The sequence below is a fragment of the Mesocricetus auratus genome, unplaced genomic scaffold, assembly GCF_017639785.1.
Source record: "Mesocricetus auratus isolate SY011 unplaced genomic scaffold, BCM_Maur_2.0 Super-Scaffold_100013, whole genome shotgun sequence".
NCBI classification, from domain to species: Eukaryota; Metazoa; Chordata; class Mammalia; order Rodentia; family Cricetidae; genus Mesocricetus; species Mesocricetus auratus.
The window spans coordinates 24,449,529-24,472,700 of NW_024429196.1; the positions used below are offsets into that span (position 1 = coordinate 24,449,529).

Here is a 23,172-nt window from a genome sequence, read left to right on the forward strand (position 1 = left end):
CATGATTAAGTTACCTAGGAAACTGTATTACTGAACAGTTAGGCTGTGATCCAGTCATAGTGTGTGTGGGTTTGGTTAGTCCTTAACAATATCACCCACTAGGTACAGTTTCACCCTTGTTATGTTAATGAGGAAATTAAGGCACATAGAAGCTACAACCAGAGAGTAAGGGGAGAACTGGCGTTCAAACGGGGGTAGTCGGGCTCTCCAGGGAATGCACCTATTTTCTCTATGTTTGACACCAACTTCATGACAGAAGCATCACCCAGTGATCCCTACTTGGGGATCCTTATATGTAGCTTAAGCTGTGGTTGACCAGTTATAGAACATAGTGCCCGTGTGTGTTTTGTTTGTAGATGCACATTTTGCCTTAAAGACATCTCTCTGACCAGCAAGGAGGAGCTGCTTTGTTGACCATCAAAGAGGTTAAAGAAAACGTCATATTCCCCATGAAGAAGCTCTTGTTATTGACCTGACATGATGTCAACTCAGCCAGTACCCTAAGCTCGTCTCCCAGCAGGGCACTATGGATTTCCAGGCATGGAGCACTCCAGACTCAGAGCTGCAGACCTCTGGAGAGGGGAATGTGCTAGTTTGCATTTGTCTTGTGTTGCTGAGGCTCAGAGGCCCCTTGCCAATAGCCTTGGACACAGTCTTAAGAAAGGGAATGTCGTCCTTCCCCTGGCCACCTCTTAATGGCTGAGCCCAGACCCAGCATATCAGTGTTTTCAGTGTTACCTCTCTCTTAGACAGCGATCTAGGGCATGTTATCAAGTCTCTCCCTTGATGTGACAATCTGTTCCTGGCCCTCACCTTTCACTACCAGCTTTGATTCTGGGGTGTGACAGGTTTGCAAGTTGAAAGTTTGGCGGGTGGGGAAGACAGAAAGTGGAAGAGTTCTGGCTTCTCGGTTTTCAGTCATTACACTCTTTCTGTTCCTCATTGCACAGGCTAAGAGGTTTCACAATAGGTGTCTGTGCCATTTTTGGCAGAAAATTAGTTCTTCTCAGAATCACATGTAAGTAAGAACAACAAATTTAACATAAAAACTCCCAAGGTGGAGAGGTCGAATAGAAATGCCATTCTGTCCAAATTTAAAGCCTGTAGGAAATTTTCATGTTCACTTTCAAAGGGCCAAGCAGCAGGCCTCCCATTAAAGCCTGGAATCTTCCAGGCCAGCTCTCCTCACAAGAGACTTTCAAACCTTAGTATCTCATCCAGAATGATCAATGCTGCCTCTGCTGTCCCTCATTCTACAGTCCTGAATAGAACTGCCACTGTCCTCCACAGGGTGTAGTTTTAGTGTCACCTCATCTGACACAGCACTGATACACACCAGCATTACTCTCAGGCCTGCCTTCCTCTTTTGTCCCCTCTTCAGAGCCCAAGATCACACATTCAAAACGCAGAGGGCTTTCTAGGTGAGGATGCATACAGTGGCATTCTAGTGGCCTTTGGAAAGGAAGGGATTTCTTTGTTTTGCCTCACACAGCCACCAGAAAGATGGGACTCCAATCCTTGCTAAAATGCACTTGCAAGAACTCCCCCCACCAATGGTTTTGTTTCCAAAGTCAATTTATTGAATATTAATTCATAAAGACAATGATATAATTTTAATGAAAAATATCCTATATCACTCAAGAGTTAAAACAACACCCCTTAGAAATAATCACATTAACTTTACACACAAGTGCTTTCTTAAGCTTTATTTAAGAAATCGAGTACTATATAGTTCAATATATATAAGACACATCCAGTATTGTGTTCCTGATAGCAAGTGCATAGATTTTAAGATACCATTTTCACTCAATAGAAATGGTTCATGGTCACATGAAAGTAATATTCCCAGTGATTTTGCCCAAGCATGAGAGGAAAAAAACAGAACACAGCAAAAATAGTGAACTACAACAGAAATGAAAAACAAAAACAGTGAATTAGTAGAACAGTCGATTCCTGATAAGTGAATAAGCTGATTGTCCGGCCACAATGTTTTATTCACTTATCAGGAACGATTCATGGTCCGCTTATGTTTCATTGCATTGCCTAGCTTGCTAGCTAAGAGCCTGCGGATCACACTCTGCTGCTGTGGCCTGGAGGGCACGTGGTGTCCACCAGCCAGGAAATATATATGGTTCTGTGGTTTCCCAAGATGGTCTGTGCATGGGCAGCAGACAGACCTTCTCACACCGTAGTGGAGTTCTACAGAATCAACACTGAGTGTGAATCTAAGCAGCGGCCGACTTTATAGTCACAGGTGCTTACTGGAAGGAGCCTCTGAGTCTTCTGTAGAGACATGCTTTGTCTTTCTGTGCATGAACATTATGCCTTGTGGCGAATGGTGGTAGTGTTTGTATTTCACAAAGAAACACATCTTGGAAACAATTTGATCATCCTCTTCCCCAGTCTTCCCTCCCTTATGCCACCCATTCTTCCAGAAGAGACAGAAAAATAAATCCCACCTTTAGCCGTCTTTCCGCACTGATGGAAGCAGTGGCCTTTCAGAGGCGTACTGACAAGGCAGTGAGCTAGACGGCAAGCATCGCTAGGATCGGCTTCCATCAGTGTAGTCTTAGGAATCTGAAACTCACCCCCAGTGGTTCAGACTAAGGAAAGAGCCTCCTTTCTTCTGCCTGCTAGGCCTGAGGTTGTTGACTGACTGAAGAACGGGCCTGAGGGGCCAGCTGAAACCAGGGGTTGGGCAGCCAGAGCTGCAGGGTACCAGGCTCGGGGTGGCCTGATGCAGGCAGAGCATGTGCACTGAGAGGTTAGAAGCAGGGAGAAGAGAAGGGAGCAGAGCAAACAGTCATGGGATCTGTAAAGAACACCTTGAGGGCAGCCAGACTCCTGAGCTGGCAGACAGTAGAGCAAGGCGGGCCTGTGGCTTTCACTGCAGAGGCCATGGGGGAAGTTCTCTGATCAGGGGTCGGGTGACAGTAGGAGTACAGCTCACTCCTATCCTGTGTCCATCCAGGAGGGAGCATGGGACCTATGGCATCATGAGCTGACATCTGGAAATGGAGAGTGAGGACTTGAGCAGAAGTCTCCCGCCTCCCTCATTCAGTCCAGCTTCCATTGGAGTATCTGGCATTTTTCTCATTTCTGTCAGTTTTAATAACTGAAGCTAGTCCTGGATTAAACCGATTAGCTTATAGAAATGCATTTCTATACATACCTATCAATTGATGTAGCACACACCTAAGTTTAACTTTTTTATACCCCCTGTTGACCAGCTAGTTTTATTCTGTCCTTCCCTCAGGGTTCACCTCTTTTTTCAAGATGATCCCGTTCTAAGCTTGACTGTGGTTATGTGACTTTGGACTTAAGAGTATACAGAAGAGACCCTGGATCTACTACTTCTGTTCCTCTTAAGGTTGCAGTAGAGACTTCATATCCTAAGAACTGTGGCTATGAGGGAGAAGAGAGGAAAGGAACATGTGTGGTCAATAGACCATAAAATGCCTTGCCAAGCCTAGCCCTGTAGGCAGTTTTTAGATGAATCAAGGGAAAAAGCATATCATCTTGGAAGCAGTGGTTGGGGTAGGCTATACATAAACCAGAGGATGTGCTGTTTCCTCATTTCCCAAATCAGATATTCACTTAGGTGGAATCGACTGTATCTTTTTACACAACATATAGAAAAAAAACAGATACGTGCAACAGTGAGGTGTGTAGATGCGTCACCAACACAGAATGACCACCAACAATACAACACGCAGAGAGAAACGAGTATTAGGAAAATGGTTTAATATTGGAGACAGAAGCAAAAAACCGCATCACACAATAACATACATTACAAAAATAAGTCTGACTGTTTCAACTACACGGTTATGTTCACAATGAGGACAGAAGGGTCAGAAAAAACCTCGATCTAAACAGCAAAAAAGCAAACTCCTAAAGTTTAACTAATACATTTATCCACTTAAAGTGACTGAGTACTTCTAAGTCTAATTATCTTATTGTGTAACTGCACAATACAGAATAAAAAGTGAAACTTACCGCTGTATTTTAAGACAAAATTCTAATGCTAGATATAAGCAAAGGGAAAAAAGAAATCAAGCCAAAGTTTTTAATTCTCAAAAGAAAAACAACTTTCTTTCTATCAACCAGAAATCAAACTTGAAATCAGTCATTGTCAGGGGCCCACAAGAGTAAGCCACAAAAGTTTCCATTTTTTAATCTCCAGTATAAAAAATCCCACTGGTACAAAATGCATTAAGTACAATCAGTTGTAGAAATAGGAAAGCCTGCGTTTTTTGTTTTTTTGTTTTTTTGGCTCAAATTCCATCAAACAACAAAATCCAAATGCATCAATAAAACAGAAACAATATTCAATGATCTTACAGTTTCCACTAGGTTGCATTAACTTTGGCTTTTCTCAGACAATATTTAAAAACTATTTTGTAATTCTAAACAAAATGGTATTATTAATCTACAAACAACAATTCCCACAGCACAAAAAACACAAATACATTTTTGTATGACATTATTCAAAAGGTAATGAAACTACATTTTTTTAAAATTTTATTTCTTTTTAATTAGCACTTAAGATAATAAAAACAGAAACAGTAAATGATTCCAGAGTAGCACAAGCCAAAGAACCAGAACCCCTGCGGTGAAAGAAAGATGAACTTGTTACACCTTGGAGGTGCCATTTGATCAGAGTTCTCTGAGTGAGTTTTAAAAGACTATGCTCTAGACTTGACTTTAAAAACACAGTTTCCCTGTGTTTTGTCTTCCAGAAACAGGCCCTGTACACCCTTGCAGCTTTTTCCCTTTGACATTGAAAGATAAAGGACAGTTTGTCTCTGAGGAAGGTTATCTTTCTAACAATGAAACATGCAAAACCAAAAACCTCCCCCTCAATGTACTGTCTTGGTTGCCTGCAAAATTAGAAACACTCAACAGAAAGTGCCTGCCTGGCCCAAGCCTTTTTGGGGGGCTGCAGGTGGGCTAAGAGGAAGGAGGGCAGTTTGCATCCATGGGAAAAAAATCTGATTTTCTTTTTAGATTTATGCCATTGATAAATGAACAGATTCTGAATGAGATGGTCTATGAAATACAACTGGTATTCTCTTGTGTTTCTACACGTGTATCTACACACCACCATATAGTAGAGACTGAGAAATGTGTGTGACCACTTTGTTATTAAGGTGAGTGCTGCAGAAAGTACAAAATAGCCCTCAAGGATGAAGGAAGGCCCCGGCAGTAGTAAACAGGTGTGGGGTAACACGAATCATGTCATTGGAAGTGCACGTGCTGTAAGGAGGAAACTTGGTTTTTGCATTGTGAGAGGCTAATCCTTTCCATCTCAGGGCTATCACATTCACACACACACACACACACACACTAAACCAATGGGGTGGGTGAGAAGGAAAAGGGGGCTGAGACCAGAAACTTGCAGGGTGTGCTTTCCCCAAGGTTGGGTGTGTGCTGGGACTGTAGGTGTGACATTAGGGTCTGTTCATACAGAGCCAGACTCAGAAGAATGTGGCACTTTACAAAGTGGCAGCAGGAACTGATCCTGGGTATTTGGTTAGTAACTGTGGTAAAGAACAGAGCCAAGCTCCTCTTACATGGCCGGCCCCTTTAAATGTGTTCAATCAAAAGTCAAAACACCCTAGAAAACCAGAGAGACAAGGAAAGGTCCGTGGGCTTTTTCCATAGACACCTTGGATATTCAGGTGTCCACTGGAGTTCAAGAATCCATAGCACAATGGCTGATTCAACATTACTTAGGAGTGTTTAAGAAACAAAAGCAAAATTCCTTGAAAGACTAGACCATACAAAAGCCATTTAACTGCAGGGTGTATGAAAATATTGTGCACTACTACGACATAACCATGAAACCTGATCTCAAAAAGCAAACAGTGTCTTTAGGGTTTATTTCGGGGCTAAGTCTACCTGTTTTTACCTTCACAGGGTTTAACTCAAGCTTTTAAGCTCAAACTAAAGGAGCATAGGATAATAGGAATGAGGGGGAATAAAAAAGAAAATAAAAAATGGTGTAGGAAAAAGACAAGAGTTTTTAGGTGGGTGGATCTCAAAGAACAAAACTTAGAAGATATAGATGGGAAAAATCCAAATCAGAAACACCCCAAAACAACCCAAGGATGACAGTATAAAAAGTTACCAACATTCCAGATAGCTCTGGGTAGAAAGGGTTAAAAGTTCAAGACTTTCTCACCTTAGAGGTTTCCAGATATTATGAAGAAAGTACATTGTAAGGGTTGCCTTCACAGCATTGATGTGTAGAGTGGTTAAAAAAGTGAGACATGGGCACTTATACAATGTCTTACAAAAAACAGCATAGAGAAATAACAAACAATAACAATTTCAGGCAACAAGACCACAGGATAGCAAGTTAACAAACTTTGTAACCTTTTTTTTTAAATATTAGGGATTTATACAAAACACATAATAAAATACCCATGTTATCAAATTACTTCTCACAAGAAACACACCGAAGCTCTAGAAGGAAGTACCTTTGGAATTTGGCACTATATAGTTTTCACTTTTTTTCTTTAAAAGAAAAAACAAAAACAGATCACATTTTGCTGAACACAAACACATCTAATAGTTCACAATAAAAAAAAGTGACATCAATGCTTCTCAAGCCAACACAAAACTTATTCTGGAATAGTTTTTTTTTCTCTCACATGAAATTATTTTTTTAAGCAAACAACTTTTTTTTTTGAAATTCTTTTTTTTTGTTTTAAGTAAACCAATTCTAAGCTTGTCTTATCAACAAATAACATTAAGACCTTAAGACTCATGATGAGACCACAACTGAATCCACAGAAGCACCAACATGACACAGTTTACAGTAACCTTTCTCCTGTACATTGAAACAGTATAAAATATAGGTAATTTCATGTGCATTAAACCATGGATTGTCTAACTGTGAGTCAGTTCAGCAAAAGGTGACACAAATAGGTAGCATTTGCCCCAAAACAGGGTAAATATTTTCCTTATACTAATCTACAAAAAGTGGTTCTATATATATATCTTAATGAGAAAGTGAGCCACCTAAAATGGCCTTATCAAAAAACTTTACACTGCCTGAAAAATGTAAAAACTATTACAGACCTCTAGAGACTTAAAATCAGACAGTTTTTTTTTTCTCAAACTGTTTTTGGAAGTAGTCTGTTAGAAACCAACATTCTGTGTCCCTGGACACATATTGCTATTGTCACCAGTGACCGGGAAGAATGCCAATCCCTGTGTAATACTTTCAAGTCTGTGTTATGAAAAGGAAAAAAAATAAGAAAGAAACATTTTTGCCACAGGTTTTTTTTTTCTATAATTTGTCTAATAATTTCAGTCTTGCATGAATGCAGCAATGTTTTTCACATTGACTTCCCAGAATTCATAGCTAGATGAGGTCACATGCAAATTTCAAAGGTCAAACTAGATCAAAGGTCAGTAGGAGAACCAAATATGATGTGAGGTCAGAAAGACATCAGAAACAATGACGGGACGATGAAACTTTTTTTGAGACGCCACAGGGACATGCTAGGCAAACGATGAACTAACGGGCATGAAGATGTCTAGGGAAAAAACAAGGAAGAGTAAAAAGTTACACAGAATCTACGCAGCAGCAACAAAATCCCTTTCAAGGGTGCAGGAGGAAAACTAATGCAAATCTTAGGTCTTCAGGGAGTCTATGAGCCATTCACATAATTTGCATTTCTTACACTCTTTTTCCACAGCACAATGAAACCCCAAGAGAATCCATCTGGAGAGAGTGAGCGAGCGAGCGAGCAAGAGGGGATGGATTCTGGGTGTTTGGGGTGAGGGACTAGCAAGGGACAGAGGAGAGGGTCCAGCTTGAACAAAGGTGACATATGGGGAAGTCAAGACAACTGAACTGTAAACTAGATAATGGAAATTACGAACAAAATAATCAGACAGATACAAACAACAAGAGGATAAAGCATGAACTTTAGGTCTAGGGTTCAACAGTGAAAAAAAGCCCATTCCTAGAACAATTCCTCTAGAGACTACTTCAGAAGGTTCTAGCTAGACAGAGAACTGCTCTTTAGGTACCCAATAAGTTAACAATAGGCAATAAATAACTTCCATTATTTCTGAGGCAGTAAAAATTTTGTATAAAAATAGAAATGCTTTTTTACAAATAAAATTTACAGGCCTGTGGCTTTCTTTTTTATTTATGTATTATTTATGTATTTATTTATTATTAAATTTATCTTTCAAGAAACATCAAGTATTTTCACTCATTTTATTTTATTTTTAAACCCTGTAGCTTTAAGAAACAGATCTCTAAATCTTTTTTTACATTAATCCTTTCTAAAAACAAAAATAAAACAATAACAAAATAGACAACCAGTGTAATAATCTGACCAATAAATGTCATGTTTCTTTGAACCCTAAAATAAAATCCTACTTATATTAAAACAAACCAATGTAGTGGGAGGATGTTCTGTGGTGTTTTAAGCTTCTCCTGGCTTCTCCCTCTGCTAGGCCAGCACGTTAACTATAAACGTGGGCCCTCTGAGGGGCGGGCGGGCGGGCGGGTGGGCAAGGACAGGTGAGTTCTCCAGGCAGTGCTCTTGGGGCACCAGTGGTTTCAGAGTTAGAATTGCACATTAGTGTTTGCTTGCCTTTTAAAATCTCAAGATGTCATTTATTTGTTTATATGTTTTTCTTTTAAAAAGCAAAACAAAAAATTTTAAAAAGGAGTAAGGATATTCAAATTGCAAAACAAAGGAGAGTACAGTGGCACAATTAGAGGAGGGATTTACTCAACAGAAAACAAGGTAGCCCAAGTTTTAATTATGGCAAATTGGGTGGGGCATGAGTGGAAGAAATGGAGGCCTTATTGTAAAAATAACCGTCTCTCTTGGTAAAAGTTGGCATTGTGGTCCCTCCTCTGCCTTCCCTGTTGAGAACAGGCTGGCTTGTGGGACTTACCCTAAGAAAGCTAAAATAAGAGCAGGGAGCTTCTGGGGTTAGGATCAGTAAGGTTTGCTGTCGTTTTTGGAGCGCTTCAGCTGCACCTTCAAACGTTTCATGCCGATCTGAAAGCCGTTCATAGCCTGGATTGCAGCTTGGGCAGAGACTGGATTGTCATAGCTAACAAAACCTGGAAGACATAAAGGGGAAGGAGGTCCGGAGGTCAGGGCGAAGGGGAAGCCAAGCAGAAAATGGGGCTGGCGGGGCTGGCTGGCACAGCGTTACTGCAAATGCTGAGAGCTGCCTGTCCCAGGGTCTGAGCTGGGCTCTGCTAGGTTTATGCTGTCCCATGCATGTACAGTGCATTTCTGTGGACAGCATTGGTAATGCCCACTGGCAAATAGTGAAAGAGCTAGGTGGAGTGCAATTCTCCATGTAGGGCAAAAACCCTCTCCACAAAACTAAAGCTAAGTTGTTCTATGAACTTTGTCCCTCTATTTAGTCTTTGAATTGATACCTGTTTATTTTACTCTTCCCCTCCCAACCACCCCCCAGAATCCTTTGGAAAGAATCCTTGGAATAGAGTGATATGTATATGTATATATATTTTTCCACTGACAGAGCCTATACAGTGTTGGCTTTAGGATGGGTCTACCACCAAATTAACTGAATTAGAATAATGTATACTAGCATTTTTAACATTCCAGAATTACTATTCACACAGACCCAGAGAAAAGCTACATGTCTTTCTTTGTCTTAGGGTTTAATAATCATCTCAGCATATCCCGGTAATTTGTATCTGCAACAATAAGCGAGAGAAAAGGGGGGGAGGAAAGAGGAAGGGAGAGAGAGAGAGAGAGAGAGAGAGAGAGAGAGAGAGAGAGAGAGAGAGAGAGAGAGAGAGAGAGAGAGAGAGAGAGAGAGAGAGAGAAGAACAAACAATACTCTGCAAAGATTCAGGAGGAGAGAACTCTGGTTGTGGTGTTTGTTCTAACAGTGGACTGTGAGGCCAATTAGGCAAGTGGTAAGCTTATGTACCTCCTGACTTTGAGTGGTGACAGAAAGCAACTCCATGGATTGAATTTCACTTCAAAACATCAGTAATTTGGAAGATCATGGCATTTCCACCTATCTACTACTATGAAGGCTTAAAACTAAAGAGAAAATTCTTTTACAAACCAGTGGAGGGAGCAAAGGACATAAACATACTTGGAGCAGAGTTCTCAGCTGATAAAAGTGGACACAAGGTAAATGGCAGGAAAACTTTCAATTGGTAGGCTGGCTGTATTGCAAAAACGGGTGTTTACATTTCTATTAACCCCAATTCTCAGTGACAGTTATCATAAATCCAAGACTCCTCTCTGGTGTGCCTTCTCCTTTCTCTTGGGGTCTTTTAGGTACAAGTGGCATGATTAAAGAATGGAAATGGGTCAAGAGTGACACGGATGAAAGGGTGGATTTATCATGACCAGCGACTCAGCAAACTGGGAACTCAAGACACAGACTCACTCACTGGGAAACTTGGGAGGTAAAGCTTTTAAGACAAATGGAAAATACATTTCGGAATTTCACAGCTACAGCTTGTATTATCATGAACATATTGGTTAAGTAGTCTCTGGACTGATAAAATCTCTCTTCAAGGTAATGTTTCCTCAAATCATGGACTACAGTCCCTTTCAGTCTCCAGATAAACTTAAGCAATGAAAACTATGCCTGTCTAAAAAACTTACACAGGAAACTTTCTAAAAAGTAAGTTCTGGCTCTCACATGCATGTACCCCAACATGACAGCTTAGCCTCCATTTTACTCCTCAGGGTTACCAAGGGCTTCTATACTGTTCCCACAGCAGAGGTGTAGTGGGCTTAGGCTGGTAACCTTTCTCCTAGGGTGAAAAACCATTCCTGGAAATGGTTGATGCCTTAATTCTTCTAACCCCAAGGCTTAGGCCATCCTGGATGATGAGATGCCTTAGTACCAGAGCTTGTAGAACCAAAATGCTATTCACCAGTCAGCCAGAGAAGGTTTGAACTTCTGGCTGTCTGAGAAGTAGTTTACCTTGTATATTTTTTTTGTAACACATATAATTCTATTTTGTTTGGCCCATATCTTATTTTATAAAATGTACTTCCTCTCACAATATTATTAAATTGTAGGAGTAATATCAAGAAAATGATGTGATGCACACTGGTCCAGAGCTTGATAAGCAAGGCTCTGAATACCTTGAACTCTTAAAGTCTTTGGGACTAAATCAGTTTGACAAATAAGGAAGTCCTGGTTTTAACAAATGCTGTCCTTGTCATATAGTAATATCAGGATAAGAATTTTCATTACTCTGTTATAAGAGGGGAAAAAAGGAAGATGCTCCCTCTGGACCCCAAGGGTGCAGGACCTGACAGCTAGGTACTTTGTAGTGTTTGATGAATACCTGCATATTCTTGTGCTCTGGCCTATGCACATAGCTCTGGCCAATCTTACAAACTAAGCCCATCATAATGCTTTGTTCTCCGTAACCACAGGACACACTAACTGCTATAGAGATGCACTGGCAGCAGCCTGGCCATATCCTGCTTATGAGTGTGTACATTTGTAACCTATCTAAGTACTGAGTAACATGCCTTGATACAGTGTTTGAGCTATTTGAGACTGTAGGAGTAAGGAATTAGTGGCAAAGTGTTAGCAGTGGTCATTTATAGCAGTACAGACTGAAAATACATGGCTCCATCTACAGGGTTTGAAGAAACAACTGCTGCTCTATGGTGAGAAAGAATCAGATATATAGGAAGATACTTTAATACTACAGTATAGACATTACCTAGGATAAGGGAATGCCCCCTTTTATACAGCACTTCCCCCTTTTCTGATTAAGTAACTTTGCCCAAATCTGCTCACATGCAACTAGAAAGTCAGGAGCCACCACCAAAAGGAAGGCCCTATGCTGACTCCTGACTGGGAAACCTGCAATATTTAGCTAGGTTTCTTTTGCATACCAAAGCACTTGCTCAGATTGGTCTGTTTGTCAATGAAGACTTTAGCAGAGATAACATTTCCAAAGGGCATGAACATCTGCAGAATGTCCTGGTCTCCAAACTCCTGTGGAAGGTGGTAAATAAAGAGGTTTGCCCCCTCTGGACCTAAAGAGGAAGAAAAAATCAGAGTAAGGTATCCCCCAAGTCTCAGTCCCCAAAGCCTCTTAGGAATACTTTAGTAATAGGCAGGCTAGCCATTGGCTTTTTCTTATAAAGAATATGCAGATGGTTAATTTTAAGTGCCAGCATGATCCTCAGGAAAACATTTATCCTTTGAAATTTTCTAGTTGGTGGCAGGGGTGTGGTGGGCATGCTCTGAGTAGCTTCGTTTCCATAGAGAATCTTTGGCTCCCTTTAGGGGCACATTAGCACTCATCTCCATGGTGGTGAAGGTGGTAGTAGCAGGCAGGATGGGGACAGAATTTAGGCATGGGTTACTCCTGGGTGGTCATGTTTTTTTTTTTTTTTTCTGGTAGCCACATACTGTACAAGCTTTATGTGATTTTGGTGGCACTGTAGTATGATCTCCATGACAACCTTACTTTATTAAGCACAAAATACATGTACTAGGATTTCAAAAGGCTCTAAGTCTTGCAGTTTCCACCCCTCCATCCGATTTTCAAGGGTAATGACTTCATCAAAGAACAGAGCTCTAAAACCTCAAAAACAAAACTGTCTACTGGAGTAGTCATACCTGTCAGGTACAACAAAGTCTACAGAAAAACCAATACTTTTTAAAAAAGCACCTAGACCATTTTATTTTAATCTCTCCAGCATTCAAAAGCAATGTGTTCTACAAAACACCTGGATTACAAAGGCTTTTTTCTTTCTTTACAAACTGTTGCTAATGAAATTTACATGCCTCAAACTTTTATCCCCCCAACTCCACAAAAAAAAAAAAAACCTCCACTTTTAACACAGGGTGAACGGTGAACCAGCTTTACAAATACACAAACATTAACATTGTTGGAGGAAGAGACAGAAAACACTTAAGAGCAAAGAGTCATCTTCCACAATGAATAGACTACCTTGAGGAAACTGATAGTTGTTTATTCATCTATCAGATCATCACCGAAAATTGAGAACACTTCCTTTCTGGGACACCTAAGGGTTTTGATGATCCTGATTCTTGGTGCTCAAGTTAGTCTTTAATCTCAGTGTTTTATAAGAAGGAACATCTTTATTGGCTTTTTTTTTTTTGTTTTGTTTTTTAAAAAAAGGGCGGCACAACAAAGACTCAAAAGAAAACTGAAGTTTGGAAAAGTCAGCTTTGAGTACCCAAGCTCCAAACAGCCTACAATTGTGGAATACTTAGAAGGTAGTAAGGAATGAATGAATGTATGTATGTATGCAAAACTTTCTGTCCACATGGTGGGCTTCCCACAGAAGACAAGCGATTTAAGGTTAAGTAGGAATATCTGGAAAACATACAACTTGGCACAGAAAGTACTTAGTAATATTGACAGCCTTTAATATACATGGAAAACCACAGTAGACAAGACTAAAACAATTTAACTCTACAACTACCTGAACCACAGGGGCCCTTTCTAATTTACCACACTTAAACTTAAGAGCTGTCAAGTACTGTTATTGTACTTGTAAATGAACAAGGTTATTTCCCAGCAAATGAAACCCCTAAAAGCAAAGAAACCCAAAAAGTACAATTAAAACAAAACCCTCATGTGAATACACAACTCAATTCTCTCCTCTGGAAGGCCTTAAGTTCAATTAGAAAGGAAATGGAGAGGGGAGGTAGGGAACAAAACACCCATGAACTGCACAGATACACAGAACCTCTATCTTTAAAACCAATCCAATGCTAATGATTTTGTATGGTATAAAATACATTTAGTTATTTATAATCTTGAAATAAATGCTAAATTCAGTTTTTATCAATTTTATTATGTCCTTGAAAATAAAACTATAAAAGCATTTCCAACTTGATTCAAAATAAAAACAGCAACAAAAATGAAGCCAAAATTTATAATTCTCACCTGGTACCTGCTGCCTTTTTAAGTTTGGGCAGACTAAAAAAACTTTGTTTTTAACACAGATAAAATAACCTTCATTTTACCTCCCTTCATTTATGTGTAATCCTATCACATTTTAAAATTTGTTATAAAAGGCTTTACACTTTCCAGATTTCAGATTTTGACAGCTTAAAAATGTGGCAAAATACAACAAAAATTCAAAAGTGATGGAATCAATGTTATGATAAACAAGCATCATATCCTAACAAGGAACCAAGGAATCAAAAACATTGACACTATAAAGTTATCAACTATACACGCAGAATTATGTCCCCCATAAAATGTACAAGTAGATCACTAAAAAGTCTGATCTGGTAAACATTTTTTCCCAATACAGAATATACTAAGTCCATGGGGTAACAGCTGTCTGCCTCAAAATAATCTAATTATAGCACCCAGGGTCTGCTTTAGTACAAAGTTATATACTTGGGGACTATCTATTTGTTTGACTGAGCCAGGGGCTAACAATTTAGTATTACTCTAGTATATTAACCACTGCACAGTAAATCTGCTTTTCACAGCTTTTCTTCATTATTTGTTGTTATAACTTAAAATGGCAGACAACCATAAAATTACTTATCTTTGATAGTATGTTGTGTTTACAATTTACATTAGGACATGAATGGCATGAAGTATTGTCACGATACACCTCAAGATATAGCCACACTGTAATGATTCACTAGACTGTACTCAGATACTTAACTAATTATCTGTCTATTCTCCAATTATCCAGTATAATGTCTTGCCCACAGTCAGGGTTCATTCAGTAAATGTCTGTTGAACATACTGTCTAGGCAAGAGGTGAGAAAGAGATGGGCCCTCATGGTTGGATGTCAAGTATAAGTGGAATTAACCTGGGAAGGAGTGGTTAGATGTAAACTGCACATGGTATACAAGTAAATAACTCAGATGCCAACAAAACAAACAATTAAGCAGAAAATACTGGCACTGGAATAAGCAAAGGCAAGACCTGCCAACACTGGCTAAGTGGAACTGACTTTTAAGAGATAACCAAGAAAAACTTTATATTGGACCATACCTTTACCATCCAATTTAGTTTGAGACAGACCAAGAGAGGCACTGTTAGAGACTATGGCTGTCTTCCTTGATATTCCGACATCCTAGTTTCCAATAACTTATCATGGATTTGCCACCCATGAGTCAATATATACCTCTTCATATTTAGGGATTAGTTTCCACAAGTACAAAGTTGAATTTCCTTTTATTTGTCCTAAAATGCTTACTTTCAAACTTGAAGGGACTTCAATTATTCCATGTAGCTTTCGATAATTCTTTTATCTTTTCAGACCAGAGTCAAAATATTCGTACAGTATTCATACTGCAGCACCTTCCACCCACCCTTTGGTCGCTTGAACTGCCCTTCTTTGGTTCTTTTTTCCGCTTTCAGATCTTTCTTGAAGTGTAGTAAGCAGAACTGTACTGGGTATTCCAGCTGCAGTTTGGTCTATCATTGTCGGAATGGCTTCGGCTACGCCGTGGTCTTTCAGTCGGTCTACTGTTTCTAGGACTGTAAGATCTTCTATAGTTGTAATCAAAAGAGCGACTCCTCGATCTCCTCCTTTCATAACTTCGGCTCCGAGAACGTCTATATCGATCATAATCATCGTATCGTGAAGAGCTGTATACATTCCTTCCTTCCTTGGCTTTCATTTGATTTGGTGTTTTCCGATCCCCCTGTGCGAACTGTATTTCAATTTGACGCCCACAAATCCATTTCTATCCAAATTATGTAAAGCGTCTTCAGCATCACGAACATCCTCAAATTGAACATATGCAAATCCTCTTGGACGTCGAGTGTAGAAGTCAAGTGGAACATAAACATCTACTATTGGACCATAACGACCAAATTCCCGACGTAAATCTTCAGACCTGGTGTCGTCTGCCACGTTCCTGACGAACAAAGACGTGTTGGGGGGGCGCAGGTAGCGGGACATGGCGGCGGCGGTGGGAGTCTGGACCAGCGGCACTAACGGGCTGAGCAAACCGTCCGCGGCTCTGGCGGCGGCTCACATCCACTCACCGGGTGGTCATGTTTTATGTGTAGACTATTTCCCCAAGTGGAAGAGAATGCTCTTTGCATTATAAGCAAATTGCAGCAATTCAGAAAAATGAATACAACAGCAGTAATGCTGCTTGGATTTCTCAATCATTTGCCTGGTTATTCAGCCAGTTTTGATTTGGCAAATCTGTGCATACATACTGTAATAATCATCTTTATTAGAATGACTGGCAGGAAGTCAAGAACTCTGGGAAAGGTGACTAGAATCTTACAATTCTGACAGGCCTTTATCACTGAGAATTATACTTGAGTGCTGTGGACCCAAGAGCTTCTCCAAGACTGAGTTAAATACAGCCTTTCCCTTTCCATGCAAATCCCAGAGGGGGGAAGAGAGAAGGTCTTTTTAGCTGTACTCCTTGGAAGGTTAGTTTCCTTAAGTTTCTCACTGAACTCAAGATTCACCGATACAAGAGCTGTATGGAAGTGAAAAGAAGGGAACCAGATGCACTGGATGGAGAGGATAAAGTTGGGACACTGGGCACTGGGAAGAAAAGAAATTCAGAACTGGGGCAGTGACTTCTGACCTGGCTATCACAGGAGAGGGAACTTGCCTGTCTGTTTCACGAGGAGACTGGGATCAGGATCCTGTGCCTTCCCTCCAGAACCCTTACAGTGGGGGAATGGTATCTATGTGTGTGGACATGAGGAGAATCAGGATTAAAAAGAACTTAGTAAAAATAAAAGAATTGGTGTATCTTTGTCTGCTCCCAGAAAATTAATAAAGTGTTGTAAAGAACAACACTTTACTGAAGCCAGAGATGTAGTTACTTCTTCTTTTCTTAAAAACATGTCTGTAGCAGACGTTGGTGGTGCATGCCTTTAATCCCAGCACTCGGGAGGCAGAGGCAGGCAGTTCTCTGTGAGTTCGAGACCATCCTGGTCTACAAGAGCTAGTTCCAGGACTGCTTCCAAAGCTACACTGGGAAACCCTGTCTGGAAAAACTAAGACCCCCCCAGAAAACACCCCCAAAACAAACAAACAAACAAACAAAAAACCCCAAACAACAACAACAACAACAACAACAACAAAAAGCCATGTCTGTATTACTACTACCACTTACAGAGTCTGTGGGTATTTCTGTAATCCAGCTCAAGGGAGGCAGCCTGTTTCAAAGGGAGACAAGTATAGCTGACACTGCTACTTAACTATTTTCTGGTCCTAATATGGATAGATGGGAAAACTCAAATGCTGGAAATGGGTGTGCTAAGTGCTACTGTACCATGTATGTTCTTAGTAATAGGTATGCTGGTCAAATATGTACCCCAGATTTAGTGTGCCTTTTAAACAAAGGATTTAAATGCTTCAAGAAGGATTAATGCAGCTCAGTTTGCACCATAAGGTATGTTGCTACTCCTGAAGCCTGAGCAGTAAGTGCAATTTTAATGAATAAGACAGACTATATGTGCTTGAATGATCCTGGGAATCCAGAATGCTATCTATATATGTCTGATTCTGTACATGCTAGAGAGAGGCAGATCATCAACAGCAAGACAGACAAAAAGAGGTATCGCTCCATTTGTTTATTTTTTTCCTCGGAGACAAATTCTAAAATCCTCTTGATCCCCTTCCTCTGCTATGCCATTACCAATAAGTGGTTTGATCTTTTAACCCTCCCAAACTGAGATTACAAAAAACAGTTTCATACAGAAAAACATTCATTGTATGCAACTCATATAGCTGATAGCAAAACCAGCAAAAATTCAAACACACATACACACAAGCACACACAATCTAGATCTCTAAAATTAATTAAAAACACGTTCACAACTCACTCTTTCTGTCTGTTCACTTCCTAGCATGACACCTTAACTGGCAGCTGTGTTATATTACTGGTCCCTACAAGCTGGCTGTTGGATTCTGTGTTTCTCATAGAGTGCCTGATGTAGCATAAAACCCCAAAGCCCGGAGGCAACTATCTTCTAGAACAAAGCTACACCAAACCTACAAGTGCCAATTGGCCTCTTGCTGGGACCCTAACTATTTGTGTGTTCATAACTTGCTTCCTGTTAAGGAAGGGAGATGGGGATGTATGAGAGTAGCCCCAGGATGTTCACAACGGTATGAAAGGTGCTGGGCTTTCCTGATATTTAGATCTGTAGGAATGCTATAATCCTTCAAAAACATTTAGCTATGGAAACATCCTTTTGAACCATTTCTTTGCCAAGTTCAAATGGTTCATTTTCCTGTGGTGGAAAAATACACCAGAGTCCATGACTACATAGTTCAGGGTACATTTCAACTCTAACTAACGGTCAGAACAAGGACAGAGCTATAGGTTAGGGGATTTCAAAATCTGCTAATGGCAGATGGATGGTACTGTTGAGCTAGATTAACTGGGTGAGAAGATGATCAAGAGAGAGGTATGAGAAAGTTGGGGTTGGGGGCAGGGACAAACAAACCAAACCAATGAAATGAACAAAGCTATGACTAGTACCAAAAAATAAAGAGCCCTAAAGCATATCACTGGTAGCCAACAGCCCTAAATTAGAATTAGGACATGGTGATCATGACCTCCAGGTCTTCCAAATCAAAGAACAGCATCTTCCAGCAGTGGGTTGGGGTGAAGCCATTTAGAAAAATATTGTTACAAGGCCCAGATCTTAATCTTTTGGTGGCAGTTTTATATCTGAGTGATACAAGTTATACTGTCCTGTAAAGCCATGCTGAATAATGGACAGACATCCAACATTCTCCACAACCATTTAGGGAACTTAGCTTTGTTATCTTAGAGGTTCTCCCCCATGGTATTTCCTTCTCACAGTGGCTGTCAACCCTACAGGGACTAAACAAAGACAGGCTTTCTTAGGGAAGACCTGTGGTGCTCATGATGTGGGGTCCCTTTGAAGTACCCAGTGAGATACAACTGCCTAAACAGATGTACATGCTTGAATACCTATAGAAGTCACAGCTCAGAGGAAAGAGCTGAGAAGTAAGTTAGGTCTCATGTATTTTTGTCCCATGATCTCTATGCTATTTGTCAAAGGAAAATTTATTTTCTATTTTTAGGTTGTATCTCCTTAAAAATCCTAACTTTGCAGAGTAAAACTATGATACCCTTTACAGATTATCACCTTTAAATTAATATCAAAGTAAAAGTTGCTTGTAACTACAGAATGAGGGGAAAAGGGGAAAAACAAACAAAAATTCTTCTGATTTATCTTTCCCCATATTCTGAACAAATAAAACATCACATTGCTGACTACTTTAAAGCAACTTCAGTTAAAAAAGAAGTTAAAACAATGGAATAAGGTAGCATGCAAATGTAATTCTAATCCTAGCACTGGGGAGATGGAGCCACTAGAACTGACACAAATTCATGGACAGCCTGGGCTGTAGGATGAGACCCTATCTCAACCAACCAACCAACCAACCAACCAACCAACCAACCAACCAACCAACCAACCAACCGACCAACCGACCAACCGACCGATAGAGCAAAAGAATGAAACGGAAGAACAAATTATCCTTATTTGGATGAGCCCATGTACCATTTTATAATTTTAATTTATTCTTAGTATTAGCTTTCTGAAATGTGCCCTTCCTTACTGAACCCATCACTTATTTCTTTCCCAGAAGACATGCTACATATACAGCAAACTAAACCATTTCTAACTGTGGAGTTCATCATTAGTTGGAGCTATTGCTTTCTGAAAGGCAGCCATATAACTTCAAGGGATGTGAACACCAAGAACCTGGGGAATTCAGGAGAGAAGCTCTTCCCCCACACTGAATCAAATGGTACCTTTCACTAAGGAGTTTCTGTGTGAGGAGATAGACTGAGTATTCATGCTGACTGGGGAAAGGATGTACTAGGCATTTTTGATAATAGCAACTAGTAAATCATTTCCTGTAAACACCTGATGGATGAGAATCTGAGGGATTTGTGAAAAACTGAGGACAGTGTAAGATGAACAGAAGACTGTGACAAAGGGCTCATGCTTGAGACTTTTTTCTTTTAACATGAATATTAGAAAGTAAGCAGGTGATTTCTCTTAAGACTCTGGTTTAAGTCAGCACCTTCTGGGCACGCTCTAAAGGCAAACGCAGCTCTGGCTGGCCCCGCCAGGCCTTTCGGTGTAGATAGATACCTACCTTCCTTCTGGCTGCCTGCAGCACTCTGCTGTTGCAGCAAACTCTGGCTGTACAAAGTGGGCAGTGCAGCTGCCGCATACTGCTGAATTCCTGAGTAGGCCTGGGTGAGGGCGTCCATGGTGCCAGCCGTGCCATTCGTCAAGCCTGTGGCGCCAAGTCCTCCATTCAGAGCCGCCATACCTGAGAGCATTTGAGCAACTTTACAAAAAACCCAACAATAGAGAAGAGAAATAGCACTTACTCATTAGTGCTTTCCAAAGGAAGTTGAGTAATCATTTGACACAGTACAACAGCAAGTGCATGCAGCTAGCACACCAATTAAACCAACATAAAGTCAAAAACGATACATATGAAGAAATAAATCACAATAATGTGGAGAAAAAAAAGCAATGATAGCTCTCCTTTCCTATACCACTGATAGAAATGCAGTGAGCCCCTGAAGTCAGACAAAACCACTCCATGCAGTGTGCTGCTGGCAAGAACCATTACATTTTTGAAATATATACTTTCTGCTTCTTAAATTTAAGAAGAATGTAAAAGAAAACCAAAACCAAGCCAAAACCTTAATGGCTGAGGCCTATCACACCTGTATGCTGCTGTCCACTGACTATGTTCTTAGGGGGCCATGGGTAGTTCAGTAAGCTTGGGAGCAAAGAGAAAATCTTTACATGTGTGATTAGGAAGTGGCAGAGCAGACAAGATATTAGTTGTATACCTCAGTGAGTCAGTTGTACCATGGAATTGACTTTTCCTAAACAGTCAAAGAGGTTGTGAGGAACTGGAACCTTAGGAATACATAATCTAGCTGGCTCAAAATTAAGGAGCAGGACACCTGAAGCTACTTACTTACATCCTACGAGAGGCACACACACATGTGCACAGACAGTAATCAGTGCCATGTTTTCCAGCGAACCGGAACAACACTGTCTATAAGCTGGATTCTGGCAGCAGCCTGGGGGATCTGAATGTAGATCAGTTTGTGATTTTGTCCTGGTGTCTTGGTTGCTCTATTTTGGTTGCTGACTGTGTCATTTTCTTGAATATTGAGTCAAAACAGATAATGCTTCATAGAATATGAGCTTTCACGTGAACTCAGGAAATGGAATAGGTAACACAATTGCCTTTATTTATTCTATGATTAGAAAGACTTTAAAAAAGATATGTTTCTGAGAACAACGTATTGGAAATAATGCTACTATAAGATGCTTGAAAGTATGAAGAGGAATCAAGTACCAGAGGCACTTAACATTTCCATCAGTGTGACCACTTGCAGGTCACCGGAAGGAGTAGGAGATGTCCTATTTATACCACATGTACTTATACTACTTGGACAACATCGTCTCTTGAGATATGAAGTCCACCATGACTTAGCAGCAGAGGAATCTCCTAGTTCTTTGGGTTTCCTGTTATGGGGCTTGAGGAGACTGAACTGGGCCTTGGAGAGTGGTACAACACCAACTTTCACATTTACCCCCACTGTGTCTTTTCTTCCCACTCATCCCTGTAATTATGGCTGCCAAAGCACTGGAGGAATTTTCTTTTTTCCTTTTGGTCATATTTTATCCTCTGCTCAGTATGTGTGTGATACTTCTGAGAGGCCTAAAGAAGTGTGTGAGACAACTTGGAACAGCTGATTCTTTCAGTTCATAACAGATGCTAGGGATACAGGCCACCAAGCTGTGGACTCAACTCCTTTACAAGAGGAAATTATGAAGGGAAGTTGCCCTTCTACTCAAGACCATGTGGTTTTATGTGCATACAACACCTTTGGGACTCTGGGTTGCCCAACTTCCTGACATGTGCTGAGGCCTAAGTTCCACTCTAATAAATACCTCCAAACCTACCTGTCACTCTACTATATCTTGTCCAATAAGGGCTGTGGGGTTCCCATTCACTGTCATGTAAGTCCCATACAAGGGCTCTACTTAGTCTGCAGCTTTGAATTCTCCCCCATTTTGTCATTTTTCATATCTTAAAATAAAAACAGAATGAACTTCATACTCTCAAAATATTGGGAGGAGGTTTCATAAATAATAGAATATGTAGAAGGCCTGCAACTCTAGCAAGTAACATTCCAGCTATGTCCTCCATCTTCTGGGTAGTATTTTGTCATGGCTGCCTGTGTTCTTACACTACACTCCAACTTAGAACTACGTTCTGGAAAGCTCTACTTGCTTCTACTGCTGCTATGTGTGTGGAAGAAAACTCCTAGCCATATGTGCTTATAGGGAGGCAGCAAGTAGATGGAGCATAGATGCCAAGGTAGGGGGAACTGGTCAGGGACCTGTGCAGATAAGAGTGGGACAGCTTGGTTTTCTTAGCCTCAAGCTTCCCTCTTCTAGAATATAACCATATTCTTGAATAAAAACAAGGGGGTTTAAAAATTCTTTCAAATACAAATGCACTGAGAATATTTATACTATCTTGGAAAATCTGGAGGCTGTGTTGGCCAGATTCAGGGATAAATGGGTAAAGGACCTCAAGGAATCATCTCCAGAACTGTCAGAGGAGGATTTCAACTTCTGAGAGCAATTTTTATGAAGTACCTGGTGTTATTCTATATTAGATAATCATGGTATCAAAGTTAACACTTAACAACTCAGCTGCTGGCATCTGATTACCTCTAAAAGCCTTGGACAATAGAAGCAGAGATTTGAAGTAAGTATAGTTGAATAAAATATTTCAATTTAAAAGAATAGAGTTTTCTTTGAGGAAAGCTGCATGGATCAGTTCTTTCCCCCTACTCATCTATAGTCTCATGTAAGCTATTAAGACAAAGAGGGATGGATAAAATGATGGGTGAGACAAACCTCTGTAAGAGAGGTCTGGGCAACTGGCCTGAAAAAATACTTGGTATGTAGCCTGATTACTCAGTCTGTTACATCTACTCTTCAGACCTAAGTTAAAAGACAGAGACACCCACAATTATTTTTGTGAGCATCATGGAAATGGTACTAAAAAGCAGAACTACAAGGAATGTACCATAAACAGACTACATTTATTTGCAAGACACTCTTCTAGGAGATAGAT

At 40.3% G+C, this 23,172-nt stretch overlaps 1 protein-coding gene and 1 pseudogene across 14 annotated transcripts in view; both read right to left on the reverse strand.

The window, feature by feature from the left end:
- Positions 1-1,691: 1,691 nt before the first annotated feature.
- The window catches only part of Celf2 (CUGBP Elav-like family member 2), an 826,625-nt gene continuing 805,144 nt past the window's right edge, over positions 1,692-23,172 (reverse strand). For 10 of the 14 annotated variants that reach the window (XM_040756181.1, XM_040756182.1, XM_040756178.1 and 7 more), the window contains 3 exons: positions 20,143-20,340; positions 11,901-12,044; positions 1,692-9,103 (listed from right to left, as the gene is read on the reverse strand). In XM_040756181.1, coding sequence (XP_040612115.1) covers positions 8,976-9,103; positions 11,901-12,044; positions 20,143-20,340 — 470 coding nt within the window. In that variant the 3' untranslated portion in view covers positions 1,692-8,975. The remainder of the gene's footprint in view (positions 9,104-11,900; positions 12,045-20,142; positions 20,341-23,172) is intronic. The other 4 variants (XM_040756174.1, XM_040756173.1, XM_040756177.1 and 1 more) reach the window with 2 other exon arrangements.
- On the reverse strand, positions 13,143-16,865 carry LOC106022043 (annotated as a pseudogene).